The sequence below is a fragment of the Sebastes umbrosus genome, chromosome 17 (genome assembly GCF_015220745.1).
Source record: "Sebastes umbrosus isolate fSebUmb1 chromosome 17, fSebUmb1.pri, whole genome shotgun sequence".
Classification (NCBI taxonomy): Eukaryota; Metazoa; Chordata; class Actinopteri; order Perciformes; family Sebastidae; genus Sebastes; species Sebastes umbrosus.
In genome coordinates, this window is record NC_051285.1 from 26,865,829 (window position 1) to 26,892,466 (window position 26,638).

At 42.7% G+C, this 26,638-nt stretch overlaps 2 protein-coding genes across 5 annotated transcripts in view; one reads left to right on the forward strand and one right to left on the reverse strand.

Moving 5' to 3' along the window:
• Positions 1-367: 367 nt before the first annotated feature.
• stk36 (serine/threonine kinase 36 (fused homolog, Drosophila)) overlaps positions 368-26,638 on the reverse strand; it is an 89,335-nt gene continuing 63,064 nt past the window's right edge. For all 4 annotated transcript variants that reach the window (XM_037748343.1, XM_037748341.1, XM_037748340.1 and 1 more), the window contains 21 exons: positions 17,355-17,392; positions 9,577-9,727; positions 8,765-8,905; positions 6,976-7,053; positions 6,760-6,890; positions 6,418-6,667; positions 5,853-5,946; positions 5,560-5,744; positions 5,292-5,470; positions 5,124-5,211; positions 4,829-4,960; positions 4,567-4,743; positions 4,386-4,477; positions 4,211-4,274; positions 4,001-4,111; positions 3,833-3,907; positions 3,611-3,734; positions 2,427-2,553; positions 2,143-2,323; positions 1,032-1,940; positions 368-730 (listed from right to left, as the gene is read on the reverse strand). In XM_037748343.1, coding sequence (XP_037604271.1) covers positions 635-730; positions 1,032-1,940; positions 2,143-2,323; positions 2,427-2,553; positions 3,611-3,734; positions 3,833-3,907; positions 4,001-4,111; positions 4,211-4,274; positions 4,386-4,477; positions 4,567-4,743; positions 4,829-4,960; positions 5,124-5,211; positions 5,292-5,470; positions 5,560-5,744; positions 5,853-5,946; positions 6,418-6,667; positions 6,760-6,890; positions 6,976-7,053; positions 8,765-8,905; positions 9,577-9,660 — 3,318 coding nt within the window. In that variant the 5' untranslated portion in view covers positions 9,661-9,727; positions 17,355-17,392 and the 3' untranslated portion in view covers positions 368-634. The remainder of the gene's footprint in view (positions 731-1,031; positions 1,941-2,142; positions 2,324-2,426; positions 2,554-3,610; positions 3,735-3,832; positions 3,908-4,000; positions 4,112-4,210; positions 4,275-4,385; positions 4,478-4,566; positions 4,744-4,828; positions 4,961-5,123; positions 5,212-5,291; positions 5,471-5,559; positions 5,745-5,852; positions 5,947-6,417; positions 6,668-6,759; positions 6,891-6,975; positions 7,054-8,764; positions 8,906-9,576; positions 9,728-17,354; positions 17,393-26,638) is intronic.
• Positions 11,845-25,903, forward strand: LOC119475538 (A disintegrin and metalloproteinase with thrombospondin motifs 15-like). Its single transcript, XM_037748345.1, has 8 exons — positions 11,845-13,126; positions 17,603-17,735; positions 18,561-18,728; positions 21,428-21,711; positions 21,824-22,001; positions 22,092-22,264; positions 23,056-23,231; positions 23,363-25,903. Exons 1-8 carry the CDS (start codon positions 12,197-12,199, stop codon positions 24,153-24,155), a joined length of 2,835 nt encoding a protein of 944 aa, XP_037604273.1. The 5' UTR covers positions 11,845-12,196; the 3' UTR covers positions 24,156-25,903.

Genomic DNA, 26,638 nt, shown 5'->3' on the forward strand with positions numbered 1-26,638 from the left:
AATCTGGTCCATTTTTATTTATATCGCAAATCACAATTTTGCATCAAAAGACTTAAAAAAAAAAATGTACAACAGACAACATCCGTTATCCTCAGACGGTCAACTTGGGTAAAGAAACACGACCTCTAAATATCAATGATGTCCGCTGCACCTGAACGCAACTAACATGCACAAAAACTCCAACGTGCGCTGCCTTACTGCTCTTATAACGACTCACTAGTGATTATTACTGAGGAGTCGGCCTGTGAAAGGTAAAAACAATCTCCTCTCTAACAAAAAGAAAACCTGCCGTTGTCTCTGCAGAATTTCGATTACAGTTGCATTGATTTTTCTTATGAAATTTGGTGTCATTAAATGAAACATCAGATAATAGCACACATAACACACTTTTGTTTTTATTTCAGCCACAATTCCAGCTGTGCCAGCAAAAACCTCCATTAAGAAAAGTTACTTTTTTATTTCCAGTAACTTTACTTAATCTTTAAATAAAATAAAAAAAAGACACATTTTATAAAAAGAATAAATGGTTACTGTGTGTAGTCCTCCACCACGCTGCTTAAGAAAGGAAGATTAAAGGAGAGTGAAGAGGGAGAAGAATGATTTACTGTCATCATTCCTGGTGAACTGGACTCACTTACAGCCGTCTGATGAGCTGACCGTAGTCACACTGTGGAGGAGCGTGTTGTGAAGCCTGAAGAAGTTTCTCACTGGCATCGAAGGATCTCAGCACCTTCAAATAAATCCAAAAGAAAGTGACTAACTTTAAAATATTTAAAGTGCAGACACATGACTGATTGAGGCAAAATATCTGACTAAAAGATCTGACTTAAAGATTATGAATTATGACCAGTAAACAAGTTTATACAAAGGAATGAATGAGCTCAAGGTAATACTAGCGATAGTCATTAAGAGGTGAGCCTTGATAAGGAAATAATGTGAATTGTTTTCTTCCTTAAAGAAACAAAAAGGTCCAAATTCTGAAAACACTAATTTTAATGTCAGCATCTGCCCTCCTGTAACCTGTTTATTACCTGACGTATTGCGTCCTGCTCGCTGTACAGGCACAGGGTTGCTATGGCAGCTTGTCTCACTGCATTATGGGAATCCATGCACGCCGCTCTCAGAAGTAAGCTGGACACGTCTTCCTCCAACAGCACGGATACGGCGCCATCAACACTGACCAGGTTTCCCAGGGCCGCACAGCAGTGGCGACGTGTGAGGGCGTCGGGGTCAGTGATCAGAGACGCCAGCATGGCCGCCGTCCTCCTGGCTTCCTCTATCCACCTGCACCCCTCCTCGTCGTCCACTCCCTGTTCTGCTATCGTAGACAAATCTCCTATTGCCTCATTGTGTCTCTTTCCTTTGCCCCACCCTGTACTGCCCTTTCCATTGGACCTAGCCATTTTAAACTCTGCCGCAATAAATCCCAACCAGTTCCCGACCGCCCTGCAGGCCGTCCGCCGGACAGGCATGCTAGAATCGTGCAGACAGTCTATCATACTTTTGAAAATGTCAGGTTGCAGGGTGTGCGGTGTGGGAGGCCTGAATGGATCCAAATTTCCAAGAAGCCTGCACGTGGCAGCCCTGATCTGGTCATAGGAGTGAGCCAGCGCCTGGCGCAGCGCCGAGGCTTCCAGGTGGAGCTGAAGGCGGGCGGGCCGAGGGGAGCAACGGGCTACTTGGGACAACAGAGTTAAGAGCTCCACGGCGGAGTCCCACAGCACATCCAGCTGCAGCAGGGCAGAGAGCAGAGAGCTGGCAGTTCTGCCTCGTGGAGCGTGGCGTTTGGAGCCAGCAAGCTGGCCGTCTGCGGGTGGCGCGAAAAAAACGCAAGCAGCTTCCCCGAGGCGGTAAACGGAGCGCTCGGGGTCACACAGGAGCAAACGGCTCAGCAGGGAGAGAGGCAGCTCTAATAGCGGAGGAGGAAGAGTTTGAATTACCTGCCAAAGCACGGAAAAACAAAATCACCCAGACAACTCGTCACAGATCAAACAGCCGACAACAAACAACACACAAAAAAATACAGAGACATTAGCAGTAGTGTGTGGCTGATGTGAGCCTGTTGCAATTAGTTATCCTGTGTTGCATCAGAGAATTATGTTTGTCAGCGAGGTCTTTATTAGAGCACGGGAAGGCCCTCACCTGCAGGAGGCTTGCAACAATACCACAACTGTCATACAGCTGTAAAATCGTGGACGCGGCGTGTGAAGGCAGGTCCAGGGCGAACGGAAAGCACAACAAGTGGCAGCTCAACGCGGACAAGCTGTCGTGACTCACGTCCACCTCATGTCTCCCAGGATCGCCTTCAGCAAACAAATGAAGACTGTAGGGTATAAAAGATGGTATTGTTAAATCCAGGCGTCGCTGTGCTGCTCTGAGATTGGTCGTACAAATGAAACGGGAAGTTAAGAAATCTGAACACCAACCAGTCAGCGCCCAGCAGCCGGCCAAGGGTGTAAACACATTTTGATTCGCGCTCACAAAACAGAGGAATGCATGACAATGGATCCTTGGTGAAGACAAACAGCGAGGTGAACAGAAAGGAATGCAGCCCTGATGTAAAAAGAAAATGAAAAAAAATGAGTAAAGACACTTTTTAAATATTTTGGGCCTCATAAGTATTGAACGTGGATTGGGTCAAAACCTCTAGTTGTGCATCCGCATTAATATGCCAAAATTTGTGCTTCTTAATCGAGAGTAGGTAGAATTTTTTTGGCATCATTGGGCAAAAATTCCATAATAACCTTTCAGCATATTGTAATTCAAGTGTTCTGAGAGAAACCTCGACTTCTACACCTCCTCATGGCTCTGTTTTCAGGTTTTAGAAAATCTAGCCTAGTGACGAGAGACTTTGGCCAATCACAGGTCATTCAGAGAGAGAGAGTGTTTCTATTGGCTGTTCATTCAACAGAGGCAGCTGTCAATCACTCGTGAACTCCGATCAAAGGGTCAAACTAAGCAGCGCTGATCAAATATGAATCAATATTTTGTTACAGTAATGTCTTTTTCTCTCCTCAAATGTTTTCAGAAGCATCTTGTAGTGTTTAGCTGTAAAATGAGAAAGTGTGCTCCGGCTGGTGGGCGGTGCTTGGTATTCCCTCAACTGATCTCAACATGGCTGCCGGGTCACAAACTTTCTCATTTTACAGCTAAGCCAGTGTTATTCTGCCGTGATAAAACTACAATGTTCTGAAAATGGACTAGAAAAGACGCAGCTTCACCCCCTCGTGTGGTATTAAATAGCTCTTTCAGTGACAGGCTGCAGCCCAAATTCTTTCCTCTCACCCCAACCTACTCAAAATTCAACAGGTTGTCATTTGTTTCTGACACTGCCATCTAGCCTAAGTCAACTGATATCGGGGAATTGTTTTCTCTCTTGCAATCACTGTATAGGTTTTCCCCTCAGAAACTGATGAAGTGGTGGGCCTACCACGCTTTAAAACGTGACAAAAAGTGTTAACACATACCGACGTATTAATACGTTAAAAATGGACATGTGTTAACAGGGTATTTTCTGTTGTTTTAAGAAGTACAAATTTGACATATTAATGCTGACGCAGAACTAGTTTTGGTCCAATCCGCATTAAATACATAACACATGTATATTTACCATTTGCTGAACAGAAGTCTGGTCTGCCGTCTGGTGTTGTCCTGGCTAGTGAAGAGCCAATTGTTTTCCATAGATCCAGAAACATTACTGGATCTAAACTTGAAGGTCCAGAGCCATTTTCATGCTGTTAAAAGAAAAAAAAAACAGGCAAAGCTCAGAAGACAAAATTGCAGGTCTATCTCTGGTATCCAGTCATATAGTTTTTACCACATATGGTCTGACCTCAGAGAGTGTGTGTAGGAGTAAAGACAGGAGGCCGTCACAGAGTCCCCAGCCAGAAGGAAGAGAGAGTTGGGGCTGAAAAGGCACGAGAACACAACGCTGGATCATTTTAAACTTGCACCAAAAACTGTCAAATTATTGCCAAAATACTTCTCACAGATTCAGTACCTCATATGAGTCTAAAAGCGTTTCTTTCAGCAAGGAGGTTAGAGTGTCCACATCGACTTTAACATGAACGTCTTGTTGTGTTAACAGAGACAAAACGAAGGCAGCCAGAGGCTAAAGAAGAGATCACAGAATCAGCTGTCACACAACTCACAAAATATATAAACCAGAGTCACTCTATCTATACACATACTAACTTCAATGAGTACTTACCGCCAACGGACTGAGGTTTGGTTGGCTGAGGATTGCAATGAAAGGCTTGGTGAACTCTTCCAGTCTGCAGTAAGAGAACAGATGATGGGCTGTGATAGTTGAATGACTGTGATAGTCACTCACTTGTATACACATGGCAACCAACAAATTCAGTTAAGAAAAGCAATAATCAAACCTGTGCTCTTCTTCCACCCAGTCACAGTGCTTCTCCCAGTAGATCATGAGCACAACAATCATTTCTCCGAGCGCTGGCACACTCCATGGTTGCTGAGCAGGGACAGAAGTAGAAAAAAAGTCAGGAATACTGTTGCAGGAATAATGCATTGTTGAATATGGTTCCCTTCCTGAGCATTAACCTTGACGAGATTGGAGTTTTCTACAGCATCACGGACTAGGTCAAAGAGGACGTGGGGTAGTCCAAGTTCATGACAGATGTGGTGGGACTTCTCAAGGTCAGAGGTCAGAATCAGGTTGCGTAAGACCTTCAGTGGTAGGCGAATCCGCCACGCTTCTTTAACAACGCCACCTGTGAGCTGACCAAACAAAAAAAAAAAAAAAAGTGTAAATTGTTCTGAGGTAGAATCAACTTAAACTTTATTGAAAATTGTATCTAATTACCTGAGCTTTAAATGCCAGGATCTTGGATTTAAGTTGAAGTATAATGGCACTGTAGTTTAATAGTTCTCTCTGCTGTCTGCTTGGATCTGATTCTTGGGCCAGTTTCTCCCAATACTCCTCACTGTCGACGTCCTGAAAAAACAAGAAATTATTCATATTATATGACACATTTTACTTTAATATAGCAAACAGTTTCTTTATCACCAGGGCAGATTTGCAACTGGAAAAGAATATACGCTCTATATTATGGAACAAGACACATTTTCTAAATCTTTTTATCACAGCCGACACTGACCTGCCTGTCCTCATTGCATCTCTGCACCAGCCGCGGCCCGACTTCTACCGAGGGGAACTCCTGTTCATAGTCCCTGCTGATCTGACCCCTGCAGAGGAAAAGCCCATAACAGTGAACCCACACCTCAGTCTGTCATATTGTATCTTTATTCTGAACTCCCATAAACACCTGTGTTTTGATTTCACGCAGGCTTGATTCTTTGGGTTGAGGCTTTGATTGGCAGCTGTCACGGCCGAGTGACCCGAGGTAACAGAGACATCACTGGAGCGGGGCTTGGCTCTAGGGGATGCTGCTGCTGCTGCCGTCGCAGAGGTGGCCCTTTCATTTCCCACTCCATCCTTCTTTTTCTGTTAACGTACATAGAATAGATTAAAGTTCCTCAATGAACGTCCACGATGGGACTAATTTAAGAATGAAAAATCCATTTGTGACTCACTTTCGTGCTGTCGCTGCCTACTGGCTTCCCTTTTTTACTATCCGCCTGTTGCCTGACCTTTCGCAATAACCTGCTCCCTCCAGGAGTCGGTACCGTCTTTTCCGCCACTTGCTGTAGTTTCAGTGCCATCATGTCTGGGCTTGGAGAGACCGTCAGAGGGCTGTAAAGGCCTGTGTCTGACAACACTGCGACAACACATCAACATGGGAATAAAACAGTTAAAATCAGACATCAGAATATTCTCAGAAACAGACCAGCGTCACGCATATTTGGATTTTTTTTTTAAGAATCACCTAAAACACCATCTGCAACAAAGGGGTGGTGCAGGAGGTCCGGCCATGACAGCCGCTTCTGAGGGTCTTTGGTCAACAAACCTTTCAGGAAACTCTGTAAGGAAAATATTAGATAAACACTAATGCCTTGTCTCCCCTTTAGCAGGCCTGTAGCGATCACTGAACATATCAGGGACATGTGCTCAGTATTTTGGGCTAAAATGTGAGGGTTTGAAATACAGTTTACACAGTGACACATTACTGACAAGAAAAAAAGAAACAAAAATGATACATGTGACTACTTTTAAGCCAAGAAAGAAGAGGAAAACTCAAAATGATTGAAGAAATATGTCTTTGGCGTCTGGTCAAAATGATCTGCACTGGGCTGGGGGTGAAGGGATGGTACTTGGACTAAACCTTAGCATTTCTAAAAATCATTTTCTGCTTTGAAGCCCAGCTGGCTGAGAATCTGAAAGACAAGGCTTCACGTTTTCACTATTCAATCAGCTTCCCTTATTTGAAATCACATCTTTATACAGATGTTGACTTCGACCGAAACATGATACAGACTGTAGTTGTACAGTACCGTGCAGGTGTCGCTCATAGTGTCTGGCCATTTGACTTTGTCTCCCACTATCAGCTGCACCAGGTGGAAGATGGAGTTGGTGTAGAACGGAGGCGCCCCCGTGTGGAGTTCATAAAGGATGCAGCCCAGAGACCAGAGATCAGCTGTGTGGTCGTACGGCTTCTCCTCCACCAGCTCAGGAGACATGTACAGTGGCGTTCCCTTGATAGAAGTCAGCACCAAGGTGGAGACGCTCATGGCCCTTGCAAACCTACAGCAAGATTGCATCACATGTATCTTTGTGGAAATGATTAATGCGGCTACTTTTTCTTTTAATTAATAATCAACATATACTGTACCTACCCAAAGTCACACAGTTTCACCACCCCACTTTTTCCCAACAGAATATTTTGTGGTTTCATGTCACGATGAAGAATGCGATGGGAGTGTAAATAATACAGAGCTGAGACCAGCTGGCAGGCGATCTCACGGACCTTGGGAGAAGGGAAGATGTTGATCATGAGCAACCATGATAAGTCTGATGTTTGGCATAGCTCTATGTGCACTGAAAATGAATACCTGGCTCTCAGGTAAATTCCCATCATCCTCCAGAATCTGGAACAGCTGACCCTCCGCATACTCAGTTACAACCACAACCTGTTAGAAACATATAAGGGATTATTATGGTGATTGGATTAGGAACTCAGATGTAAACATACTTAGTTTGGTTGATCATAATTTGCCCAGCCGAAACAGGCTGAAAAGACACCCTCATTTAGAAAATGAAGAAAAGACAAAGGCAGAAACCAGAGTCGCAGTATAAATTACAAATAATACTAGACAAATAAACCATCCTGACGTTTTTTCCAAGCCATACATCCATTTTGTCATCATACGATCACCAAAACATTTCAGGACAGTTTTTTAACAGATATTTAATTTATTATAGAATAAAATAGAAATGAAATTGAATATATATTTATGTTAGTATGTTAGTGTATGTTACAATTTTGGTTTTAACAATATATCTTTCAAGCATTTTTCTTCAAATCTAGCAAGTAACTTTCTTCTAATTGTGTTCATGCTACATGATAAATTATTACTATACATATATTGTAGCTTCCTCAAAAATAGCATGAACTTCTGTAGCCCATGGAGCATGATGTGATTTACTCCAAAGAAAAACCTTCTTATTGATCCTGTATTCTGACATATTAAACAAACAGTCTCATCATTTCACATTTTCGGATTATTGAACCAGGAATCCACCCTATAATCAACCTGAACAGCCAAAGTAGGAGCAAACTTATAAAACACCTAAAAAACAATGGCAAGCTGCTCTATTCTGTATAGAGTCTGCTATTTTACATTCTTTGAAGCCGCATATGCCTGAAGCATAATTTAATAGAGGGGAGACACTTGCATCATAAAGTTGTGAACAAGTAAAGTACCCAAGATCTTTACAGATTTTGACCTTGTTGACAACAGACCCTAACGCTCTCCCAGCTGAACCTGCCAAGATTTTAATTCCAACTTCATAGGTCATAAATTCCTCAAATGTAAATCACAAATATTTGTATTCAGGTGCATATTCCAGTGTTCCAGTCCCAAAAGTAAGTTTTTTCCCTACTTCTTTCAATACTTTTATTGACAACCTCCATCTGTAACACCAAGTCAAAATGCCCAGAGTTAAATCATTCAAATGTATACTTAAGTTAGATTCCTTAAAGGTCCCATATTATTAAAAAGTGAGATTTTCATGTCTTTTATATTATAAAACAGGTTTAAGTTCTTTATAAATACTGTTAAACTATCAAAACGCTCAATATAAGGAGAAATACACACAGCCCGTATTCAGAAATTCTGCATTTGAAACAAGCCGTTTGGATTTCTGTCCATTTGTGATGTCACAAATATACAATATTTAGACCATTACACGGTTTTAAACATAAACATTCTAAATGTGTCCCAGTTTGTTTCCTGTTGCAGTGTATTTAAATAGCATCAGCTGACAGGAAGTACACATGGACCCAAGGTGTTGCCTAGCAACGCAATTCTGTTGCAATTCTGTTGCAATTCTGTCAAAATGCGCTAAAACTGAGCGTTTCAGACAAAGGATGAATACAGGTATATTCAGGCTGACAGTATGAGGAAAATAAAGTTTTTTTTTAAAATTACATCATGTAAACATGTTCTAGTAGAAACACAAAATACAAGTATGAACCTGAAAATGAGCATGATATGGGACCTTTAACATATACTGTGAACAGGGTAGGAGGAGAAAGAACATCACCTTGTTTAACACCATGTGACAGTATTGTTTTTGTGAACTAAGATGTGTATTTAAAACAGAAGATAATGAACATACCTCAGTTTCAGTCTCAAAGCTGTCAAAGAGTTGGACAATATTAGGATGTTGAAGACCTCTCATGATGTCAATCTCCCTTTTCAGACTCTTTATCTCCTTTTCAGAGCGACCCACCTTCGGCATGAACTTCAGAGCCACCACCTGATGGACACAGAGACACAGACTGTTTAACACATCACATGAACTTCAGAGCCACCACCTGATGGACACAGAGACACAGACTGTCAAACACACTACATGAACTTCAGAGCCACCACCTGATGGACACACAGAGACACTGACAGTTAAACACACCACATGAACTTCAGAGCCACCACCTGATGGACACAGAGACACAGACTGTTAAACACACCACATGAACTTCAGAGCCACCACCTGATGGACACACAGAGACACAGACTGTTAAACACACCACATGAACTTCAGAGCCACCACCTGATGGACACAGAGACACAGACTGTCAAACACACTACATGAACTTCAGAGCCACCACCTGATGGACACACAGAGACACAGACTGTTAAACACACTACATGAACTTCAGAGCCACCACCTGATGGACACACAGAGACACTGACAGTTAAACACACCACATGAACTTCAGAGCCACCACCTGATGGACACAGAGACACAGACTGTTAAACACACCACATGAACTTCAGAGCCACCACCTGATGGACACACAGAGACACAGACTGTTAAACACACCACATGAACTTCAGAGCCACCACCTGATGGACACACAGAGACAGACTGTTAAACACCAGTCAGTCACACAAACTACCAACTTTTCCACACTAAAGGTGACTTACTTGGCCTGTAAATCTCTTCCTTCCCTTGTAAACTCGACCGAAGGAGCCCTCTCCAACCAGCTCCAACACGTTATAGGAGTTCATGTTGACGGTGAACGGCAGGAGACTAACTGACGGTGCAACCGACAGCAGCTGAACGTCGGTTAGTTATCTGTTAGAACAAGGAGAAAGTGTAATTGCCGGTTCACAAAACAAACAAAACACGTGGTAAAGTTTGACTTGACGCACATTAATACTCTGTATTTGTATGCGTGGCCGTTCAGTAGCGTATTTTAACAACAAACAGTTATTTTAATCGTTCTTTGAAGTTTTAATAAAAAAAGAAAAACAGGCTCTTCTATGGACAACTCGCAAGCAGAGGTCCTTAGCCTAGCAACCACCGCTGCGTCCATGACAACGGGATGAGAATGGACAACAAGACAGGAGCTGGAGGAGAGTGACGTCATCGGCATCACATCCCAGGATGATCCACTCATTTTGTTTTCCTTTATTTGGTTTTACTCAGACATTCACATAAACATACTTAATTACATTACAAATATGAAGTGAACCAACTTTTCCACTTTTTACAATGAAATTATAGAACACACAATGACTGACAATATATATTAACACACAATAGCTGACAATATATATTAACACACAATAACTGACAATATATATTAACACACAATGACTGACAATATATATTAACACACAATAACTGACAATAACCTGATATTTTCAGGTGGAATTTCATTCATTCATTCTCACTGTGCAATATCATTTTCCACTTGTGTAATTTTGTTAATAATCTGTTTATTGTCAATACTGTATATACTGCTCCTATTTTTATACTTCCTTCTATTTATACACTTTGTTTAACTCTTTTTTTTTTTTTACTGTGTTAGCTGATGCATCTTGTTTTTTGCACTATCCCCTTCGCTGCTGTACACTGCACATTTCTCCACTGCGGGATTAATAAAGGAATATCTGATCTATTCTTATCTTATCTAAAGTAAAATATTTACTTTTTTTTAATGCAATCAGAACAGTGGGATCTACATTTATCACAGTCTCTGTAACATCCAACATAATTTTATTTACAAATTAAATAAAATATTGACTGAGTTCATCTTTGCATGTAAACGATTGATTAAAAAATCTATACAGAGTTTTTGAGATTCGATACAGTATCACAAAACATAATATTGCCATATTAAATATTTTCAATATTTTCTTACACCCCTAATTATCAGTACTTCAAAATTGTACCAAAATAAGCCTACTTAATAATAAATTAAATGCAGCTACTTTCCACCACTGCTTTGCACTTGCATTACAGGATATATATGGCAGTAATAATCATACATCTTTAAATTGAAGGATCCCAGTTCTTGTGTTGTCCACTAGATGTCGTATGTGAGTTAGAAACAGATCTGATCATGACATGAAAGCTGATAAAGAATCACAGCAGCCTCATATTCCTCCTCTAAGGGACTTCAGCTGCAATATTACAGTGATTTTTGTCACCTTATTGCAACATCTCTGTAATATTCCTGCAGCCCACTGATGTTCCAGTTAAGATGCAATGGAAGTTAATAAAGCATCATATAGGACATATTTCTGCTGATGCTTTCTGCTTCTATTAATTGCATCTTGCAATGTGGTCAAACGTGCTGACTAATGACTTGATGGACATGTTTAGATGATGTGGAGTCCTGCAGGGTCTGAGTGCACAAAGCCCTGGAACTAAATACAGTAGACTACTTAATAATAAATTAAATGTAGCTACTTTCCACCACTGCTTTGCACTTGCATTACTGGATATATATGGCAGTAATAATCATACATCTTAAAATTGAAGGTCGGCAGTTCTTGTGTTGTCCACTAGATGTCGTACCTGAGTTAGAAACAGATCTGATCATGACATGAAAGATGATAAAGAATCACAGCAGACTCATATTCCTCCTCTAAGGGACTTCAGCTGCAACATTATAATGATATTTGTCACCTTATTTTTAACATCTCTGTAATATTCCTGCAGCCCACTGATGTTCCATTTAAGATGCAATGGAAGTTATTACAGCATCATATAGGACATATTTCTGCTGATGCTCTTTATGTGAGATGAAAAGTACTTCTATTAATTGCATCAAAAGTGCTGACTAATGACTTGATGGACATGTTTAGGTTATGTGGAGTCCTGCAGGGTCTGAGCACACAAAGCCCTGGAACTAAGTGTGAGATGTGATCCTTCATCCCAGTGTGTGTTGGGACATGATGATAGGCCTGCCTGCAGAGAAAGTCTCTGCTGCAGACGTGCATCCAATGAGCGCCTCCAAAGACTGCCCCCACCTCTGCAAGAGAGATTGAGTTTCCATATTTTTTACACATGCATAAAGTCCACAGAAGGCTGCAGTCGACTCAGCACACACACAGGTGGAGAATGGGTCATGACCAGGAGGAGTTTGCACTGAGTGGACTTGTACGACCTGCATTGTTTTAGCGCAGTGGATTATGCTCTGCTCTTCATCCTGATCTCACACAGCTCCAACACTGAGCTCGCAGGTTCAATATCTCGTGTTGTGTTTTTCTCTCTGATGCTCATTTGCATTCTTTGTTGAATGCAAACATCGTCATGTTTATCAGAACAACTTTTCTCCTCTGCTTTGGTGTGGTGTCACTCTCACTCTTAAAACTTGTGCGTTGCATGGAAAGTGAACTTTGCTTCCCTGTCAGATTGGATAACCATGACATGAGGAGGGATTCTGACAACGACGTGGAAATCCTGAATGGAAAACAGATTCTTAAGATAGGAGCTTTCCAGCAGGAGTTAGTGATCGATTTGCACCAGGACTCTAATTTCATCGCTCCTTCTATTTCTAATCAAGACGCATTCTGGCTCTCCAACTCAGATGTCTCCACTGACCTGAGCCGGTGTTTTTACTCCGGATATGTGAACTCTGATCCACATTCTTACGCAGCTCTGAGCCTCTGTAAAGGTCTACAAGGTGCGTTTGGCTTCCAGGGCTGGGAATATTTCATCAACCCGGTGCAAAATGACACAAATGCGCACATCATCCGGCGCAGAAAAGGCAACAACCTGCAGCTCAATTCCACCTCTAGGTGCGCGGTGGAAAGCGACATCATAAGTGTCCAAGTTGCGCAATCTTTGGAGAAATACAAGCAGTTGAAAGATGACAATGTGACCGAGACGATGCTGAGGAGGATGGGCAGATCCAAGAGGTTCGCTTCCATCCCCAGGTACGTGGAGACGCTGGTGGTTGCAGACGAGTCCATGTTGCAGTTCCACGGAGACGACCTGAAGCACTACCTGCTGACTCTGATGGCGGTGGCTGCGAGGCTCTACAGACACCCCAGCATCCTCAACTCCATCAGCATCGTGGTGGTGAAGATTGTGGTTATAACCGAGGAGGAAAAAGGACCCAAAGTGTCTGGCAACGCTGCCATGACGCTGAGAAACTTCTGCACTTGGCAGAAGAAGATGAACAAGAACAACGACAAGCATCCGGACTACTGGGACACTGCAATCCTTTTCACTAGACAGGTAAAAAAATGCTTTATTTGAGTTCATGGTGCAGGGTCTGAGGTGAGAATGTGGCATTTTAGTTTTGCGCAATTACGCACAGAAATGCGTAAATCTGATGATATTTGTTTATTTTTGTTTATTTGTTTTGCACAATTTAAGACTATACAACATAACAAAAAAATAAATGAATAATATAAAGTGCAAGAAGAGGCAAAAAACCCATTGAAGCCTCCACCTAGAGACAAGATTAATATAAAGAAATAATGACTACATAATAGTGATGTTAGTAAAAAGGCAGTACAAATGTTAGTAGTCCAAAGTACAAAAAAATAAATGTATATTTATATAGATATAAAAATACAAGGAGATGAAGGAAACTGTTAAAACTGAGTATAGTGCAGGATAACAGCTGTGATACACGACTATTAAAAAAGTGAATATAGTGCAGAAGAGACTGTTAAAAGTGAATATAGTGCAGGGTAACTCCAGTAGCTTAGTCTATTAAAGTGCACTGTGTGCATTATTATCTGTCCTGCAGACCGTCCTCCTTTGTATTGTACTAGCATCCACCTAGAGACAAGATTAATATAAAGAAACAATTTGACTACATAATAGTGATAACAAACAATTAGGACAAGATTTATATAATAACAACAATAACAATACAGTAAATATATCAAAAAAGACAAGTGTGTGTGTGTGTGTTGCGTCGAAGTGTATGGTTAGTGTTTGTGAGGAGGATGTTGATTTAAATATCTATAATGATTTCTGGGCAATCGTAACCAAACAACATTGTGAGTGGGGAAAAAATAAAAAACATAAAAACAGATACATGGACATTTCTCAGCAAATACATTATTTCACCTCTATATGTTCTAAAATAATGAATCATTTATAGTGTCTTTTGTATGTAAGGCATGATTATGTTGGATAAGATATGATTCACCAAATGCTGCAGACTTTACATGCCAGGCTTTCCCCCTCCAACCACTCCTGCTGTGTCAGGTAATTGGTTTGCTCCCAAAACACACTCTCCACCTCTGGTGAACTCAGGGATCAGGCACTTGAGTGAATATCCAGTCCACCAATACCATCACAGCTCTGACATTGAGGCTGGGTCACTGAGGAAAATAAACTTGAGCTGAACAGAGCGATCGTGGATCCTGAGAGGGTTATAGTTTTATAGACTTGGAAACCACCTCCGAGTTCACTCCCAAATATTTGGCACATGACACCAGGTCAGAGATGAAGTCATTGCTCACATTCATTGGTCCGTGTGTAACCCACTGATCTATGATGAACTGTCTAGCTGCCTTGTGGATTTCGACATTGACGACTTGGAATGAAGTTGAAAAATCAAATCAGCAGATATGTATTTCATTATTTTGGATATTGTTGCAGATTACAGTCTCAAAGCCGGCGGCTGCCACCAGAATGAAAGAATCAAAGGTAACATAATGAGGTGCTGAGTTACCTTTGGCCAGTGTCACTAACATGACACGACATGTGATTGTATCAGACCTCAAACAAATGCTTGTTTTAACTGCCAAATTGAAGTGCCACCAGGGATGCATTAGTAGGAAGTGTCTTGTTTCTCTCAGCCGTTCCCATTCCTCCTCCAGCTGTGGGTTTTCCAGCCCTACCCGCCGCCGCCGCCTCGCCTGCTCCTCATTAAACAGGCCCCTGAAGGGAGAGATGGAGGGAGGGAGTGGGGGAGTGATGTAGAAGGGGAGGGGGGGGGGGGGCGGGGGTTCCTATGTCCATGTCAGAGATGTCACATCCCTCCGTGTTTCTTGCCCCCAGTCTGAAACAAGCTGCTCAGGAGGGGCAGTCCTGCACAGCTGCAGTCAAGCCTGCACAGTTGCATCTTTACAGCACATTCTTCACTCTGTCACACACTTCCTGTCTCTCTGCTGTATGGCTCCTATAGTACGCTCTTCCTGTTTAGGCCATCATGGCATCGAAAAAGATGGGCCGCATTTTCCATAAAAGTATTTCAGTTCCAAAAGCTCCACATGGAGAGCTGATGTTCTAAACTCTGCAGCCAGTTTAGATGACCCCATTCAACTGCACCGGACCTGCCTACAGACAGTGAGTCATGTGGCTGTAATATAAAGCAGAAAGACAGACGTCATGGGATTCAGTCATTGTTTGAGTTAATATTATATTGGACTGGATGAACGACCTACGCTGTAACAAGTACTGTATTTCCACAAGAAGCTGCATTTGCCAGGATTGGTCGAACAAAGAAAATTTGGCCCTAACATGAACATTAACACTTGTGTGTGAAAACAGGTTCCTGCTGATGGAATTTCTTACCAAAACTGTGCAAGAAAAACTAGAAAATAGATAAATGTTGTCACAGTGTAAGTGCACAGAGCACATTTAGAGTGTACAACAAACAAAAGATGTAAATGTTCAAACCTCATTTATCACCATCCATCTGTCTATAGGTACAACAGTATATATGGCTGCATTGACATTTCACTTTCCATGCAACAAACTGACATTTTTTCAGCTTTATTTATTATTAAATATAATATTCTATCTATCAGAATGAACTCTCCTTCATAAACAAATACACAAGATTGTTTTGGGCGAGAGGCAGAACAAATATGATCATGAAATTATATGTAAATCTGCCTGGTTTTGTTTGTTAAAATATGACTGATAGGCCTGTAGCATCCTCCCAGACTCAAGGTACTTATTTATAATATTTTAGCTTCAGATATCAAATAAGGTGTCTGCACACATGCCCACTGATAATAGAGCATTCTGCTCAGCAGATCAGCAAAGGTCAAAAAGTCAGACAACAGTCCATCTTCTGTTGATTCGTGACTTGGTCACTTGAATTAGTCAGTGGTGTTCTGGTTTAACATGGCTTTCAACGGGCATTTAAGGCATGTCCATTGTCTGCTGTTTACCAGCCCACAGTGTAATTTGCAGGTTTTATGAAGACCAACTCGGTGTTGTCCGGAGGCAACTGCGGTTGTCTTTAAACTCTATAGCCAGCATGATTGTTGTGTAAAGAATGTTGCAAGTTTACTCAGTTCATTAAGTTACACAGAAAGTTTCAGTGTATGTGGACATCCAGTCTAAATCTGACTGTAAATCTGACATATTTATGTGTCCCCTGGTGGTGGTTGTACTTTAGCTCACAGTGTGCTTGCCTTCATTTAAATGATAGATTATGTGAAACGAGTACACCCAAACATGTCCGGATGTTGTAAACCGTGTGTGTGATACTGCTGCATCAGACCTACTTTTCCTACTCCTCATAGTCTTTACTTTAAAAAGGACTTACTGAATCTCTGAGCAACATGACAGTTAGGAATATAACACCACAAAACACAAGCTGTAATAAGTCAGATCGTCATTTAAATGCATTGAAATCCGTACACAAAATGAAATGGAAATATTTCTTTGCTTAGATGACCTATTGTTTTTAAATTGCAGAAACACACAAAAAAAATGCAAAGATAGATGACAGATGTGGGAAGTAGGTCAAAGCAAAGAACAAACTCATTGACACTGCTGTTTCTTCTCCCCTCTTCGTCTTGCAGGTTTTTTTTTTGCTCAGAAACGGCCCGAGCGTTCAGATGTCGTCTGCACACACGAGCACATCTGGACTAGATTTGCGCTGGCCAACAATTGTGGTTTTGTGGTTTATTCTAGGAATGATTTGTCATAGCGCTCGAGGTCTTCACTTGGCACTGTGTTTTAATGTGTACATCCAGCGCAGAGGAGGCTGTGTGACATTAACCTAGTGCTGTGCTTTATCCCTAATAGCTGACCACTAGTGGTTTTCTGTGTTTCTGGGGGATGTAGAGACAGAGCTGTTTAGGAGCCAGGCAGATGGGCGGTTCTCCGTGGCGGTTACTGCAGACGTTGTCCTGTGATTAAGAGGTTCAGCTCCAAATGGATGCTCGCTAAGATTGGGCTTGTGGTGGAGAAATAGGTCATCTGGAAACTCTGCACTGGCATGGAAATGTTATGATTGGGGACAGTTACATTACCTCATAGAAGAAGGTGTGCTCTAAACACTGTTGCCCACTAGAAACACTTAAAGAGTGGGTGGTGGAAAGCCTGGCTTAACACTATCTGATCTTTTCCCAATCTCTAGAAAACAAACCTTAATGACAACAAGACAACTTGATGATGGATGATTCCAGTTTGTTGCAACTTGGGTCTTATTTTCGTAGTTTTGGCAAATCGCTTCTATTGGTATTAATAACATTATACTCACCAAGTTAACTGCTGAGGGCTGGGGACAAGGTGGCATCACTAAAAAGAAGAACACAGCAACAGTTGCATGATCAGACAGCTTTCAAACAAGGTTGCAATGTTATAACCAGATTACAGTGTTATCATAACACAGAAATGAAGGTCAAGGTTACAAACATTTTGTTCTTTAAGTGCCCCGTTCTTCTGGCTGTTTCTCAAGCTCTGACACGCTCAGATGTACTAATGCAAAAGTTTGTTCTTTTTGTCCAGGACTTGTGTGGAGCCTCCACCTGTGACACTCTTGGCATGGCGGATGTCGGCACCATGTGCGACCCCAAGAGGAGCTGCTCTGTGATCGAAGACGACGGCTTACCCTCGGCCTTCACCACTGCTCATGAGCTTGGTGAGCCAGCATCATCTATTATTCAATACCAGGCGGCAACCAGCGGGTCTGAAAAGTGAAGCCAATGCAAAGTGCTTTAAACTTGCATTCTTTCTAACAGCCAGCAGGGGGCGACTCCTCTGGTTGCAAAAAGAAGTCTGATTGTATCGAAGTCTATGAGAAAATGAGCCTACTTCTCACTTGATTTATTACCTCAGTAAACATTGTAAACATGAGTTTATGGTCTCAATCACTAGTTTCAAGTCTTCTTCAATACAGTATGATGTTCATTTAGTAAATTATGGTCCCATTTAGAGTCAGATAGACGATAAGTAAGGTATAATGTACAACGAGCCAGTCATTGTTGTGAAATAAACCCCCTCGAGACGATGCAAGACCATGGGGTGCCACATCGCCCTGTCAGGGTTTATTTCACAACAACCCGCTACCTGTACATTATCTTATTACATGGCTACTTACTTAAGAAATCAATAATTTGACACAAAAACGGTCCGACATTAGTGCTGCGCCAATAGCAACAGTCTGTTATACATAGCAACGGTCTGCTATAAAGAAATAACAGACCGTAGAATGCTGTGATTGACCAATCACAATCGAGTATTCAACCAAAAACAAAGATGGCGATGGCCAAAATGCCGAACTCGAGGCTTCAAAACTGTAGTCCACGAACCAATGTGTGTCGTCACGATGACTACGTCCACTTCTTATATACAGCCTATGCTCAAAACACATTAGTGCTGTAACATTTCCTGTAGTGTGACATCACAGATGAAAGTATCCATGTATTCATGTAAGACATCTTGACATCTCGTTCCCTCTCAACAGGACACGTGTTCAACATGCCACACGACAATGTGAGGGCCTGCGAGGACGTGTTTGGGAAACTTCAAGACAACCACATGATGTCTCCCACTCTCATTCAGATCAACCGCACCAGCCCCTGGTCCCCCTGCAGCGCTGCCATCATCACTGAATTCCTAGACAGCGGGCACGGTGAGTTTCCACGACCCCTGACCCCTGTGTTTGAATGCCTAGTGTGTTTGAAGAGGTGTGAAGCCAAAGTCAGGACAGACACAAACTATTATTAAAGGGTAATTTCACAGAATCTATATATATCATATAATTTTATCATGTCACATCATAGCCTGTTTACATGTCTTGGGGAGTAGGGATGTCACAATACCATAAAGTTAGTAGTCGATACCAATACCAGTGAAATACGCGATTCTCAATACCCAATTCGATACCATGGTAAAAAACAAAAACAAAACAATAGAAATGTTCTATTGTCCCCGGGATGACGTCAGTCTCGAGCCCTGATCTCCGGTACTATAAAAAAAGATATGTAACGTTACGTTTTCTGAATTTTGGCACTGACTTGATCCCGAAGTATCGGTTCTTGTGACATCCCTTTTGGGGAGTACATACTACATATGTGAAAACAGTTGTATAAAGCCTTTTGTGGCTCCAGAGGGAGCTGCATGAAGACTGACGAATAACCTCATGTGATGTCACGTGAGTCAGCATCGGTTGTGTTTGAAGACTACAAGTTAGAAAATGAAAAAATTTGGGGGTGTGGCGTTAGAAAGAAGTGAGATGACCAGACCTCTGTAGCTCGCTCCTCGTCTCTGCTTGAGGCTAGCAGCTCGAGGCTACATTAGCCGCTACTAGCATGACACACGAGTGGTCAAGTTGCATTGGGGATATTGTAATCACCAAATTTTTACAAGGAAGACAATAACTTTGGTCTGCTACTTTGATACTTTTAAACATGAATCCGACAATGTTATAGGAGTGCAATGCTAAACTGACGGAGTAATCCTTTAAAGGCCACCAACAAACATGTAGTCAGGTGTTGATCACATTAGCAGAGCACATACTTATTTTATTATTCATATAATCAGACCCTTTTCTATTCACGGTTCTGTTTGCCAGTGGATCAAGATATGACCTCCATGCAGCTGTTGAAGAGGAGCAGACTCCTCTTTTGACATTTGCTGGGTTTTGCTCATTTTTTCTGGTTAACAGCCTCTTGATTTGCAACACGGCTATAATCATTTGAGGTAAAAATGCAAGTGAGAGCATGATTGAATTTCAGCATCAGTCTTGCTTCAAATGTGACATCTGTCTAACCTCGTATAACACGGCGCTCATAGAAAAGACGAGCGAAAGCCAAAAAGGAATTCACTCGGTTGGATGCAGATTGTTTGCCAAGCAGGCCAGACCACAGGACTTGGCCTCGGAGCAATGCTAAACGTTTATTTTAAAACTGCCCCCACATCTGTCCCAAATTAGAGGGCTTGTTCTGGGGAGAGTCGCCACAGTGGTTTGGACACAGAGGTGTATCTGCCCAGTGTTTCCCATGCAGGTTTACTCCAAATAGACAAACCTTTTTTTTTCTTCTTTCTGTGTCCATTTAAGAGACAGTCTGGGAACAAAAGAGCACAAACTGGTCCAGAGACACAGAAGAACATTTTTGACTTGACAAGGAGTGATTTCTATCTAACAATGTTGTAACTTCTGGCCGTCTGTCATAAATCAGGACTTCAATTGAAAACTGCCTCAAACATGTGGCAACATGTTTGAGGCAGTTTTCATGCAGTGCTGCGTCCCAAATTATTTGCAACCTGTTCATCTCTCCACACACACACATACAGTGCCAGCTATTGTTTTAGATGATTGCTCTTTGGAGAGAGAGGAGGAAGGAAGAGGTGAGGTTCTGCTTATTCAGCGTGGAGTGATTTGTTTATGTAGGATTGTACTATCAGTTAATCAGTGTGTTTCTTCTGCCAAGTGTGCGGTGAAATGGGAGGAAACAAATTTGCCACCAGTTACAGCTCGTTCACTCACTGCCTTATTATCTGTTGTGAATTCACCGCAACGCCAATGGCATAATAAACAGTTCAAAGAGAGTGAACCCAGTTTTTCCCCTCAGTGCAAATGACTTGTTTTGGATGTGTAAATTCCCCACAAGGGTGAGAAGCTGAGTGGTAAAAGCCTCCTCCTGGAAACCTCCTCATCTAGTCACGTTTATCTTTCATGTTTCCAAGCATCTGCTTGTCAAACTCTTCCTCTTTATTAGCCTGTTCCTGGAAAGGTTTTCCGTGTGCTATTTTTTGTAAATCAATGCCTTTGACCTTTTGAACTGCTCGCTAGCCGCGTGTCGGTTTGGTTTAAAGCTCTAAGTTTTCAAGCTCAGATGTAAACGTTTCAGATTATTCTTCTATAACTTTATCTTTATGGGTGGGATCAAACATGAGAGGAAGAGCTTGTGGGTTTATAGGGAGAGGTTCGGATGGGATGGGGGTGGGGGTAGGGGTGGCTGTGTGTGGGTCGCTCATGCATGTGTGTGTGTCTGTTTGTGGTATGTGGCATACACTGCATACACTGCATCAAGCTGTACTTTCACTTCAAAGAGCCCAAATCACAAGGCCAATGGCTGCTTACTGCCTCCAACCCACAATCCCACCCACCCACAACACAACACACGCACTCAATGAAAAGGATTGTGGGAATATTGATGAAGGAATGCATTGTTTTTCATGATCGTGTGATCATATTTTGGTGAAATGTTGGCACTTACTTCAATAAATGGGTGTAAGTGCTCAAAGTTGGTGAGGAAAAAGCAATAAAACCAGTGATGACAGCTGGTATTGCTTCCGTGTGTTGCTCATTGAGTCTTCCTCTTCCAGGGGAGTGTTTGCTCGACCAGCCTCCAAAACCGTTGGTCCTACCCGACGTGCTGCCGGGAACATCCTACATCCTCGACCGTCAATGTGAGCTCGCGTTCGGAGAAGACTCCAAGCCCTGTCCCTTTATGCAACCGCCATGTGGCCGTCTGTGGTGCACTGGGAAATCCAATGGCCATTTGGTGTGTATGACTCGGCACTTCCCCTGGGCAGACGGCACCTACTGTGGGGACAATCAGGTCTGCGACCGAGGGGTCTGTTCGAACAAGCGGGACCAAAATGTGAAGGTAAGGCTCACATAAAGACATGGTTCTTGATATCAGCATACCTGGGGTGTGATTAAGGACAGGCTTTGTTGTTATACATTCTGCAATATGCCACTGGTTTGTGCATTTCCAGGTGGACGGCCGCTGGGGGAAGTGGGGCACGTTCGGTTCCTGCTCACGCACGTGTGGAGGCGGAGTCCAACTGTCTAGAAGAGAGTGTGACAACCCAGTTCCGTCAAATGGGGGTAAATACTGCCAAGGGGTTCGGGTCAAATACCGCTCGTGCAACCTGAGCCGCTGCCCTGACACAGGTACGAGGCGCTAACAGCAGACAACTACGTCCAATGATATTTTTCCCCACTGGAGCGTTCCCTCCTCTCACATCCCTTCCCTCTGTGTAGGTAAGACTTATCGTGAGGAGCAGTGTGCAAACAGTGGCCGCAGTTTCAACAGTAACCGCATCGACCCCTCTGTGGTGTGGGTACCCAAGTACTCTGGAGTATCCCCCGATGACAGGTGTAAACTCATCTGCAGGGCTAACGGCACTGGCTACTTCTATGTCCTGGCACCCAAGGTAAACAGCAACACCTCAAGTGTATTTTCAGCTCTGCCTGAACAAACAAAGATAATTTGATTGGTGATCGGACAGAAGTCTGAATAAACGAAGGTTTTGAGATATGAGGCCAAGGTAGGAGAATATACGTCAGCCAGCTGTCTCCGGTCTAAGTGCAAAGAGTGAAGGAAGGAATGAAGGGAGAGGAGGAGGACAGTGTATTTCTTTCAGATAGCAGGGTGTAGAGTGAGCTTTAGCAGCAGCGAGGCAGAGTTCACACTTCACTCCATCATACAGCCTTAGGAGGAGCAGATAAGAGAGCTCAGGGGACACGTAGCTCTGAATCACAGAGCAGCTGGATGTTTTAACCACAGAGTCATGACTTTGAGGCAGAAATGAGCTTACAGTACTCTCTGTGTACAGTTTAGTTTCAAACGTTAGCTGGAGTTTGGTTCATTTGTCTGAAACAATGTCTGGGAACTCACAACCGCATTAAGTGAACTTATCAGTCACAGACTAGCAGTGAGGCTGATTTAGTTGACAGCCTCACTTCAGATACGGTCGTCCACAGAACATAGTGTCTCACAATTACTGTTATATTACAGGTCAAAACCGAGTATATGGCTGGAAATTGTTTTACAAACAGTCAGTGGTCATGTCTATAATGTTAAATTGTCACTCAGTGACAGATTTTTTTGCATTTGGAAAGTGGACTTCAGTGTGTGCTGGATGTTCTGTTGTGTTTTCTTCTGTTATTTCTGTACTGTGTAGCGTATGAAAAGCTAACCTAACCAATGTCTTTGTACACACAGGTTGTGGATGGGACTCCATGCTCCCCAGACTCCACAGGAGTGTGTGTCCAAGGGAAGTGCATTAAGGCGGGCTGTGACGGGAAAATTGGCTCCACCAAGAAGTTTGATAAGTGTGGAAACTGCGGAGGTGATAGCAAGGGCTGCAAGAAGGTGTCGGGTCTCTTTACAAAGCCTGAGTGAGTAAAATCCACATCGTCACGGGATATTGCTTACGTCATTCTTATTTCTCCCCCTCACTCAAACACGATAGCATTATCAACGTCACTATGATAAGCTCTCATTGACTGTAATGTGCTTTGGCATGCAGGCACGGCTACAACTTCGTGGTCATGTTACCAGTGGGCGCAGCCAATATAGACGTCCGTCAGCGAGGCTACAAGGGAATGAGGAGTGACGACAACTACCTGGCGGTAAAAAACAGTGAGGGCCACTACCTGCTCAATGGGAACTACGTAGTGTCAGCTGGAGAGAGAGACATCATCGTAAAGAAAAGCCTGCTGCGCTACAGCGGCACAGCCGGCCTCTCTGAGACCCTGCAGGCCGTTAAGCCCTTAGGAGAATCCCTGACTGTGGAGGTGCTTTGCGCGGGCCAGATGACGCCACCTCGTATCCGCTACTCCTTCTACCTCGCCCGTCAGACCAAGGACGAGAAGCCTCTGAAGAAGGACGGGCGTGTAAACTCCCATAACAGTGTCCTGGCTGAGGACGGTGTCAAGGAGAACGGGGGAGACACCCTGAAGGAGTCTTATAACAAGGAGGATCCCGCTATCGGGAAATGGATATCTACAGGTTGGGACCAGTGCTCGGTGACCTGCGGCAGCGGGATCCAGAGGAGGATGGTGCAGTGTCTGAGACCGGACGGGAAGCCAGGGATGGACTGTGATCCTTCACAAAGACCCTCAGCCACCAGGGTTTGTGGAGACCCCTGTCCTGAGTGGGATATTGGGCAGTGGTCACCTTGCTCCAGAACCTGTGGGAAGGGCTTCAAGAGACGACCGTTGCACTGCAAAACCCAAACTGGGCATCTGCTGCCAAGGGACCACTGCACTGGCTTACGCAAGCCACAGGAGCTGGACTTCTGTAACCTAAGGCCTTGCTAGTGACTAAAAAACTATAAACTACAAATCTTTGTGTTTTAAATGGACTGATTTGAATCCCAAGTATCACACACACCGTGTCTGTCGGGTACAGATTTTTCCACCTGCATCATGGGACACTTGCTTGGAAGAACAACGAGAATATTGGAAGGAGAGTGAAAGCCGCAGGATGAATGCTGGAAGATATTTCTCACTGTCATCACTCTCTGACTTCTAAAGACTTTATCCGGGTCTAACTCTGATGGTAAAATAACACGATAGAAGGTCAAATGAAATGTAGCTGAATCCCTTGTACTGTCAGCAGATATGAAATGCCCATTTGCAAGCAATCAATCTAGTTTACCATATGAGTCTGGAACCCATTTCATGTTGTAATGTTTCAACTGTTCAGGTTTCAAACTTTTAGTTGAGTCTTGTAAATGGATCAGTGAAGCCTTCTGGTTGTCTAAAAAATGAGTGTATTCATTTTTCAAAAAATTTACCAGGAATGACGTGCGTAGCTTTTAACAAACTGGACTAAAACGTGATGCCCACAATACTTCACACAGAGAATCCGTTTAATGATATGCGCTCTACATCTGCCATCTCATAGGTGTTTTTTCAGGGAATCTTTTAAAATCTTGGAGTTGATTTAGAAATCAAACATCCCATGGTTGTACATAAGTAGCCTTGTTTTAACATAGTTTCTGTGCTGCTGCTGCATTGTTTATACAATGCAAATATATATTTGTAAAATCCGTTATAACTATAACAAATCAAGGTTGATACAACGTTGGATAGATTTCTACAGTAACAACCACTGTGTTATTTTAACATGTTTTACTCAAGAAACAACAATAATGATGCAGCCAGCATTTCTCCTCCAAAACAAGGAAGCTGTAGACAGTTTCTTTGCTTTTCTGCAGACGTCACTCAGCACCAGTCTTGGAAACAGTGTTTAAACTAGAATCTGAAGTCACACTAGTGGCTTTTCATGGCAGTTCTGACTAAACAAAACCGGGCAGGAGACAATGGCCAGTGGTCCCTATCAGCTGGTGTGGGTGCCAGCTCGGGGATTTCATCAGGCTGCACACAACAATACGCTGCTCATCTGAGATAAGGGCTTAGCCTGATATCACACATGCTAACGTGCATGCACGCACACATGCTGTGTTCAATTACCGCCCCCCCCCGTGTTCAGCGTGTTTGATCGCTTCCTTCATTTCCTTTACCATGCGACCACAACAATTGTGTTCTCAGTTCATATTGTTCATCCATGTTGAGTCATGCCTGTCTGGCACAGTGACCACAGATAATTTATTATCAATGAAACAATAAAGGGGAGAGGGGAAGAAAAACTGGCGAGCTCTCTGTTATGCTGTGCAGAGTGTGTTTTCCTGGATCTCCGTGTTCGTGGCCCCGCAGCCCGAGCCAAGCTGTTCGTTCTACACACTCGCTGAAAATCCTGTAATCCATTATATTCTTGTTTTGTTTCTTTAAAGGGGCCACATTGTCCAGTCCGACATCCAACTACCGGATGGATCCTGCGTTCGTTGGATTATCATGTTTATTTTTTATCAGCTTTTGCACTTTGTACAGCAAAAGAAACATATGACCTACACAGGCTGTATTGTATACTATGTATATATTTATTCAGCTCTGTGCAAAAAATAATGTAAATACTTTTTAAATCTTTTTTTTACACAGGCATTTGTAATTGTCTTTGACTTCAGTGTATTTATTCCAAAAATAAAGCCATTCATGTACAGTTATCACTAATACTGCATTCTTTCGACCTGTTCAAGAAGAAGAATCAAGGCCTGGTCACAGGTAAATCCATGTAAAGCTTGACCTGTTTATTCACACTTTTTGACTAATAGCAGGCCGTCCTGACAGTCCTGACCTTTAAGAGTCCAAGATGGAAGGAGCCATCGTAGCACAATAGCTGTGTTGCACTATTCACTTTTATTTAACCTCCTCTGGTAGCTACTGTAGAAACATGGCGACCGGCTTCATGAAGACAACCCGGTCCGGCTAGCTAATGTGTTAAAAGTCACTACGTCACCAGGCTTCCAAAATCAAAATTTTATGTTCAAAACCTTAAGAAAGTCTAGTTGGCCTTGACTTAACACGACTAGATAATATCAACCTTTGTATGACTGCTGAGGGCAACCCGCTCTCATGGGAAGGCGTATAATTAGCACAACATTACACGGACATTTTGCTATCATGAGAACGCATTTAAGGCTTTTCGCATGTCATTTGTAGGCTACGCCATGCAACAAAACTACTGTAGCATCTACAGATAAGTTTAGGCAACAAAACCACTTAGGTTTAGGAAACGTCATGGTTGGGCTTAAAATAAGTACGTTAACCAGCTTAAGTAAAATACGTACGGGAACAACGTAACATAAGTACAGAAAATGCATCAAAAAGTCACTAAAAAACGTCACTAACGTGACTTACAAACAAAACACTGGTCTCGAACACCGATCTCCTGGTTGAGA

Excerpts from the sequence above, each read along its gene's own strand:
- LOC119475538 (XM_037748345.1), top strand. The coding sequence starts at position 12,197 with ATGTTTATCAGAACAACTTTTCTCCTCTGCTTTGGTGTGGTGTCACTC. Across the intron at positions 18,729-21,427 it reads ATTCCTAGACAGCGGGCACG|GGGAGTGTTTGCTCGACCAG; the intron begins GTGAGTTTCCAC and ends TTCCTCTTCCAG. Across the intron at positions 22,002-22,091 it reads GAGCCGCTGCCCTGACACAG|GTAAGACTTATCGTGAGGAG; the intron begins GTACGAGGCGCT and ends CCCTCTGTGTAG.